The 8,237-nt window shown below is 38.4% G+C and overlaps 1 protein-coding gene across 1 annotated transcript; it reads right to left on the reverse strand.

Moving 5' to 3' along the window:
- Nucleotides 1-6,117: 6,117 nt before the first annotated feature.
- On the reverse strand, nt 6,118-7,023 carry LOC126719570 (uncharacterized). Its single transcript, XM_050422102.1, has one exon. The coding sequence runs from the start codon at nt 7,021-7,023 to the stop codon at nt 6,118-6,120; it is 906 nt and encodes a 301-aa protein (XP_050278059.1).
- Nucleotides 7,024-8,237: the final 1,214 nt, after the last annotated feature.

Below are 8,237 nucleotides of genomic sequence, written 5' to 3' on the forward strand. Positions count from 1 at the left end.
AGTTTGATAACCCTACTTTCTATTGCTGTTAACCTCTTCTTTGATCTTAAAGGGCCATTTGGGTCTCATGTGCCTCAATTTTTGCTTGACGAGCACGATGTGGGAGTGAGTGTCAATGCGATGCTGTGCTATCTCGGGGTCAATGCCTAACATATCTTCATAGGACCATGCAAATACTTCTTGGAATTCAATGAGGAGTTCTTTGAGATCTTTCTTCTCTTGTACAATTTTAATTATGAATGGAATCTCATCACTGCCCAAATTAAGAGTTTCAAGCATTAGTTCCATCGGTTCAATTTTCTTTTCCAATTGTTAATTAATTTCATTTTCAAATTCATTGAAATCATTTCAGTGCAAAATTTCAATATTATGGGACACATCAAAATAAGCCTAATCAGAATTAATTGTATTAAAAATGTTGAAAAGTACATCAGGAGTTGTGTTACAGGACCTTTTTCCTATGACTTTTTAAAAACTGACCCAAGTCCAAATGCTAAAGTAACCATTAGAAGGCATGATGAATATAGACGGATCACTTGGTTTTCACAAGTGATGGCAAGCACGTCCCCCTCAACCTTCAACATTGCTTCCATCGCTTCAGCATCCATGTAGTCCCTCTAGTCGACTTCTTCTTGAAACTCTTCAATCACAACCATAGGATTCTCCTTGAAAGTGAACTTCTCCTCAAAGAAGATCTCCCAACCTAGATACATCTTTCCATCTTTACCCATCCAAGGCTCGGGAAAACCATAGAAAGGGATGTCTCCTCCTTCCCTCACAAAGTTTCCATTGAGAGTACCAAGGTTTTTCTTGATTCCATCGCAGCCTTCAAGGAATCCCAAAGCTTCCCTAGTCAGTTGAGTCTTGAAATCGCGGAATTCAACTATTCCCATTCCTTCTTTTCCAAGACCCATATCGTCCATATACCCCATTTTCTTCATCATTTCGATTACTTCATGCCTGCAATATGAAAGCAAATCTGTAGCATACTTCTTATCCTTCAATCCATAATCAACCATGTTCATAAACTCAAAGCCACTCATTTGAAGCTCATTGTTCTCACTTTCAATTTCACAAATGGGAGCCAAAATCTCCCCATCCCCATGTATCACAAAAACTCCCCCTTTCATGGGATCTTCATCTTTTGGTGCAAGGTGGAGGGGATAGCTCCAATAGGATGAAGCCATGCCCTTCCTAAGAAAAGGTTGTAGCCTAGGGTGATGTCCATCACATGGAACTCCACAATCGAATCCAAGAGGCCAATCTTGCAAGCGGCCTTAAAATTTCCCATCACCTTCCTAGAAGTATTGTCTTAGGCATTAACAGTTAAAGGAGAAGGAATGATAGTCTCCCTATTTAAACTAACCTTAAGAGCGGTCCTAAATGAGCATACATACAAAGCAGACCCATTATCAATAAGCACCATTGGAACCATAGCACCTATGCATTCAATAGTGATTTGTAGGAACCTAGTGTGAGTAGCCACTTCAGGAGGGATTTTTTCATCAGAAAAGGTGAGAGAAGGGTAAGACATGGCTTCTACTCCCATGATGGATAGAACCTGGGTGTAGTCTCCAAGGAAACCTCTTTCCTAGTTAAGGACTCTAAGACTGCATTTCGGTGTTTATGAGAAGCTATTAGCAAACCCCAAATAGATACATGCATTTGAGTCCTTTTCATTTGGGCTAAGACCCTATCCTCTTCTTACTCTTCATTCCCATTGAGTCCAACGAGTTTCTGTCCTTCTCCCAAGTTCCTAACATGATGACATTTTTCTAAGAAGGATGGCTTGTAATGTTTCCCACTTCCAGTGACAAGACATGCTTACCAATGGTACAAGACATGCTTACCAATGGTTTGATGGATTTGAAGTTTTGGACGTGCTTCCCAGAGGTCCATGGATTTGAAATTTGGGCGTGCTTCCTAGAGGTCCGACAGAATTGGATTTTGGATGTGCTTCCTAGAGTTCCGATGGTTTGATTTTGGACGTGCTTCCCAAAGGTCCGATGGAATTGGATTTTGGACGTGCTTCCCAAAGGTCCATGGAATTGGATTTTGGACATGCTTTCTAGAGGTCCAATGGATTTGAATTTTGGACGTGCTTCCCAGAGGTCTGATGGAATTGAAGTTGGACGTGCTTCCCAAAGGTCTGATGGTTTGATTTTGGACGTGCTTCCCAGAGGTACGATGGATTTGATTTTGGACGTGCTTCCCAGAGGTCCTTTGAAATTTGAACGTGCTTCCCAGAGGTCCGATGGATTTGTAGAAGGTGATATTTATGCCAGTGTATGGGTCCTTTACCCTAGTTCCTGCAAAATAAATATTTTCAATTAGTAACAGAGTTATTCATTAAAGGAAATTTGACATACCTAGCCAATGTCCCTAGTTTGGGGCATGTTGCAATGCTTGGATGAGTTCCGAGATGAATAATTTAATGTTAGGCTTGCTTTTTTTGAGCGGCCATCACCTTTTTTGGTTTGGAAACACAAGAGAGCTGTTGTAGATCCTATGGATTTTGGGAGAGCTATTGTCTATCCCTTGAAGGTAGGAGAGCTACAGTCGATCCTACAGTGTATAGGAGAACTAAGGTCGATCCTTTGAAGGCAAGAGAACCACTGTCGATCCTATAGAGTATAGGAGAGCTAAGGTCGATCCTATGGGTTTTGGGAGAACTAAGGTCGATTCCTTGAAGGTAGGAGAACTACTGTCGATCCTACAGTGTATAGGAGAGCTAAAGTTGATCCTATGGATTTTGGGTGAACTAAAGTCGATCCCTTGAAGTTAGGAGAAATACTCTCAATCCTACAATGTATAGGAGAACTAAAGTCGATCCTATAAGTTTCGGGAGAACTAAGGTCGATCCCTTGAAGGTAGGAGAACTACTGTCGATCCTACAGTGTATAGGAGAGCGAAGGTCAATCCTATGGGTTTCAGGAGAACTAAGGTTGATCCCTTGAAGGTAGGAGAGCTACTATCGATCCTACATGGCATAGGTCATGCCATTATCTGGCTATATGAGGGTGCATATCTGAGATAACTTGTGTTGAATGAGATAAAGGATCCTTCACTTTGATTCTCGTAAAAAAGCAAGTTTCAATTAACAATGGAGTCATTCATTACAAGAAATTGGAAGAACTTAGCCAATGCCACTAGTTTGGGGCATATTCCATGCTTGGATGGAAGCTTAGTTAATTTGATATTGCTACCATTGGAGAACATGAAAGAAGATCACGTCTGCCATCATTGGTTCCTGCAAAATGGCTTTCTTTCTCTAGCTCGTTAGAAACCAATTATCATGAAAACATTTTTCGCCAATGCCCCTAGTGTGGACACGCTTGCAAAAAAAATGGATTGATGCCTCTAATGAAAACATGCTTTCATGCGAGAAGGACATATCTGCACACAATATAAATAGGCCAATGCCCCAAGTTTGAGCGTGCTTGATGCAAAACAAACGAGCTTAGCCGAACATACACCCAAATAATTTTGTCACATTGTTTTGAATTTGTTCCCCAAGATTGTTTGGGTGATTGGGACCCTGGACCTTTGAAAGGCTACCTACGTACCTCTCACGTAGAGGATCCAGTCAAGATTTAGTTCAAGAAAACTAGATTTTGGAAAAGAGTGATTTTTTTTTTTTTAAATGAGATTTCTCTTTCCTTTTTTTCTTCTTCTTCTTCTTCTTTTATTTTTTTATTTTTTTTAATTACGAACAAGAGGTGATCCTCTGAACAACCATTTTGGCAAATCAAAGTGTTTACGAGTTAAACAAATCTCATTGATTAGGAAGGATCAAGATCATTAAACTCATGTAATTAAATTTGCTTCTTCCTTTTGAAAATCGTCAGATTAAGTCTCCAAAGGCAATCAAGACATGAAATGTGATAATATTTATGAATCACATTGTTGGGTGCAAACAAGGAGAGTGCTCCAAGTTTGGAAGTTCTTTTGAGTCATTTTGAGGATTTGAGAATTTGAGAAATTTTTTCTCAGACATGTCATCCTGTGGGGTTTGACAATTTTAAGCATTTTTCCTTTTCAATTCAAGAGAAAATATTATTAGAGTTTAAGATGCGCCTACAATTAGCAAGACTTCAAGGAGGTCTTATTCATGGGTTGTAATGTAGGCCGGGTTTGGGTTATCAAATGAAAGATATAAAAGGCTCAAAATTCCCTATGACGTTTCCCCCAAGTATACATTACTCAAAAATCAAGTATTGGAGGAGTTTTCCCATTTCTTTGTTGTCATCTTCTCACTAGTCTTCATTAGTCACTTGTATCAACATTTGTTTTTATGCTCATTCATCTTGAATCATACCTCTAGACTTTCATCTTGTAAAATTCTTCTCTTTTTAGGTTGCATCCTCAAATTTCCAACTTGGTAGATTTTTTCTTTTCTTCTCCTTCTTTTCTTTGGCCCTAACTTTTGCCTAGACTGAACTTTTGGGTTTTCAGCCTAGCGGGCTTCTTCTTTTTTTCATTCCCTTTTTTTTTTTGTTTTTTTTTTGTTTGTCTTTCACCTCTTGATTGAATGAACTTTTGGGGACATTTTGACCTCCTTGTTTTTCTCAGATTAATGATTTTTGGTCATTTTGATGCACTCTATAGACTTCTTTCTTGCCTTAATGCACTCTCTAGACTTCTTTCTTGCCTCGATGCACTCGCACCTTTCTGTGCTTGATGAATTTTTTCCTTTTTTGATGAACTTTCTTTTGGATGAACCTTCAACTCTTCTTGGCATGATGAATTTTAGGTTCTTCAAACTTGATGCACATTTTGTTTTATCTCACATTGATTGAATTTCATTTCTCTTTCCTTGATTTAGTGAAAGATCATTTTTCTTTGATGATCTCTTATCTTTAGCTTAATGAATTCTCTACTTGTCTTTCATGTCTGCTAGGAGAGATTTATCAATTAGCTTTAAAGTTGCAAGGTTGACTCCTCCTCAACATGAGATTTAAGTATGCATACTTTGAATTTTTCCCACCCCAAGTTTAGATTTTAGTGGATTCATGCAAAAAAAAGGCTAAATGTTTGAAGGCTCAAATGGGCTAGCAATGGATGATGAACATTCTAGGTAATAGGAAATAGTTTGGTTTAACCAAAGATGGCCTCCTATCCCTAGTAATGCTTGCTTGTAGGCACAGTGACTTGAGCTCTTTTGATAAATTCCTCTTAAAAGAAAAAGTATGAATGCTCTATTGGAGACACAAAAGTTTTTAGAAATTTGGAATGAATGCATGAGCTTTTTGAATTTTCTGATGGATGGATTCTTTTTGATTTCCTTTTAAGACCATTTCTTCTTATATTCTAAGTCAAGTAGCAAAAGTCTTTACATGGATCAAATGAAATTAATCATTCCTTGGTACAAGTTGATTGCTCAAGCCTTTAAACATCAAGATTTAGAAAATGTTTTGTTCAAGGGATCCTCATGTACCATTTTGAAAATGAGACTTTTTTTATGAGACTTTTTTTTTCTTTTTCTTTTTCTTTTTAAATCTTGAAATCCTTGAAAGAAAAAATTGGGCCTTTAAGAAAAAGTCACTAGGAAGTTCAATTCCCCTAGTTCAAAGAATTTTTTTTTTCTTTTTGAAAATGACTCAAGGGCCTAATGCCCCTAGTCTGAAGACATTTGAAATTTTTTCTCTTTTTTTGGAAAGATTTGGCAATCTTGTTTTATTTATTTATTTTGGTATATTCATTCAATAACAAAATGCAACAAACAAGCATATAGAAAAAAAAAATGCAACAAGCATAGCATGGACTTTATTGATTAGGAAAACGATAAACAAACTCTAAATAACCAACCACATTAAAAACAAAAACTATGACTATCAAAAACTTGTGGAGTTGAATTTAGACAAATTCATATGGATCCACTAATGAAGGTGGAATAATGACTTGTCAGTCGATAAGATCTTGAATGTCATGCCTCAGGTGAAAACACTTATCTGTCATGTGGCCTACCCCTTGATCATATTTGTAGTGAGCATTAGGATTATAGCTTCTAGGCATAGGATGTGGTATGGGCTTAGGATCCAATGGTTTCAACAACCCCTTAGCTTGTAGTTTCTCCAAGGCCTCACTCAAGGTCATGTTTAATTCATCGAACTTCCTTCAAGGCTTAGGATTGATAGTTGAAGATGCTTGGAAATTCACAACATTAACCACTTCCCCATTGGTGGTGTGGGTCACTGCTTTCTTGGAAGAGTAGCTTTCCTCATTCTTTAATATGCCATTATTGACAACATCTTCCACTTGAGTACCAGCTATGATCAAGGCTTTAAAGTTGGGAAAATATTGGGCAAAGAGATGCTTATGGTATATGGGCAACAAATTCTTCACAACCATTTGGATTTGCTCTTCTTCATTGGGCCTATTTGTCATTTGGGCTGCCTTTGACCTCCATCTTGTGATAAAGGTTGAGAAAGATTCCTTGGGCTTTTGCTTGGTGGTCTCCAAATCATGCCTAGTAATGTCTACTTCTATATTGTATTTGTATGGCTTGTAGAACTCATTGGAAATGTCCTCCCAAGTAGGGATTCGAGAGTCTTCAAGATTCAAAAACCAACAAAGAGCAGCCCCAGTAAGTGTGTTTTGGAACATTTGGGCCAAAAGTTCTTTAGTAGCTCCCAAGGGTTGGAGTGCCCTTGTATACATCTTCAAATGGGCTTTGGGGAGGCCTGTTCCATCAAACTTGTCCAAGCTTGGCATCTTGAATTTGGGTGGAGCTCTTACTTGTGGGAAGAGAGAAAGAGAATGGAAGTTCATGGCATCTTCTTTCCACCAAAACTTTTGAAATAGTTGTTCCATTTGATCCAAGCACTCCTTCAACTTTTTCTCACTTTCAGTCAATTGTGGGCCTTGAACTTCATCATTTTGGAAAGTGGTAGTATCTTTTCCTTTCAGCTTTTGACTCAAAGTGTTGAACTCTTCATGAAGTTTGGCTTGGCTTGCCACAAAAGTATTGAACAATTCATGGAAGTTGGTCATGGGCTCATTCGATGTATTCTCTTCAACCATGGCTACAAGAAATGAGTTTGGCAAATGAATTTAGCGATGAGCTTGGTTGACTTGAGCTGGAACTTTAAAGGCCTGCACCTTCACTTGATTGGGCTTCTACTTGGAAAACTGCATGCACACATGTTATATTATCTCTAGAAAAACAAAATGGGCATCTATGGCGAGTAGGCTTCAATCACAGGCATTTGGGCTTAGGTTCATTCATAGCATACAAGGTTTAAACAATTACGATAGGCTCAAGCGTTGGACTTTAGTCATCATGGTTCAAACAACGGCCAAATAAATGCGTAATGAAATGGAATTTACATGGACCGACCTAAAGGTAGGTTCTATGGGTCATTACAACATGAGTAGAAGGTAGGTTAAAGGTCCCCACAAGCTAGGACGTCGTACCTCCCAACTTGTGACGCCAGGAGCATTGCGTTGGTCCGAACGGTACAGTTTGTCCTTATGAACAACCATGGCATAACCATGATGATCCTTGTCGCGGTGGGTGGTAGGTTCACCGCTGGGTATGTGAGTCTCAAGAAGACCACAATCCACGGCTAATACTACCGGGCTTCCGGGCTAGCACACAAATAAAATAAATTTCATTGAAGCAAATGAAGCATGACATGCAATATAATGACATATTAAACATATTATATATAAAAAGCAATAAACAAACAATGACATGGTTGGCCACCATAATCTAATTGAAACTTAGCCCTCAATATCCCCAGTGGAGTCGCCGCTATGAGAGACCACGCCCCCAGCCCATTTTTATAGGATGTTGGGCCAAACCCACGTGAAAGGGTGGAGTCGTGTTATTGCTTCTCAAAATGGAGGTTCGACTAGTTATATTTTCCCCTTTAGATTAAGGGTTTTACAATAGAATCGCCACTTATTTAATTATTGGAAAAATAAGAAAACCATAATTGAAAAATTTCTCATTTTATTAATTTGAAATTGAATTTACATTGATCATAGGCAATTACATGGCGTTTGTCCTAGATACAATCTAAGATAAAGTACAAGGCTCTGTTTCCTAGTTACAATCTAAAAATCGAAAAGTACATGGATAAGCATTTGATCTACTAACCTTTGATCTATGCTCGGAGGCTATGTTACAAGGTAGGAAGGTGTTAGGCACCCACCTTGCCTAGTGAAACCAGTCTTCTAGACTATGGTGGCCAACATTCATATCACATCATCCAATATGTTATCAATCAATT

Source organism: Quercus robur, chromosome 3 (assembly GCF_932294415.1).
Source record: "Quercus robur chromosome 3, dhQueRobu3.1, whole genome shotgun sequence".
Taxonomy (NCBI): domain Eukaryota; kingdom Viridiplantae; phylum Streptophyta; class Magnoliopsida; order Fagales; family Fagaceae; genus Quercus; species Quercus robur.

Excerpts from the sequence above, each read along its gene's own strand:
- LOC126719570 (XM_050422102.1), bottom strand. The coding sequence starts at position 7,023 with ATGGTTGAAGAGAATACATCGAATGAGCCCATGACCAACTTCCATGAA.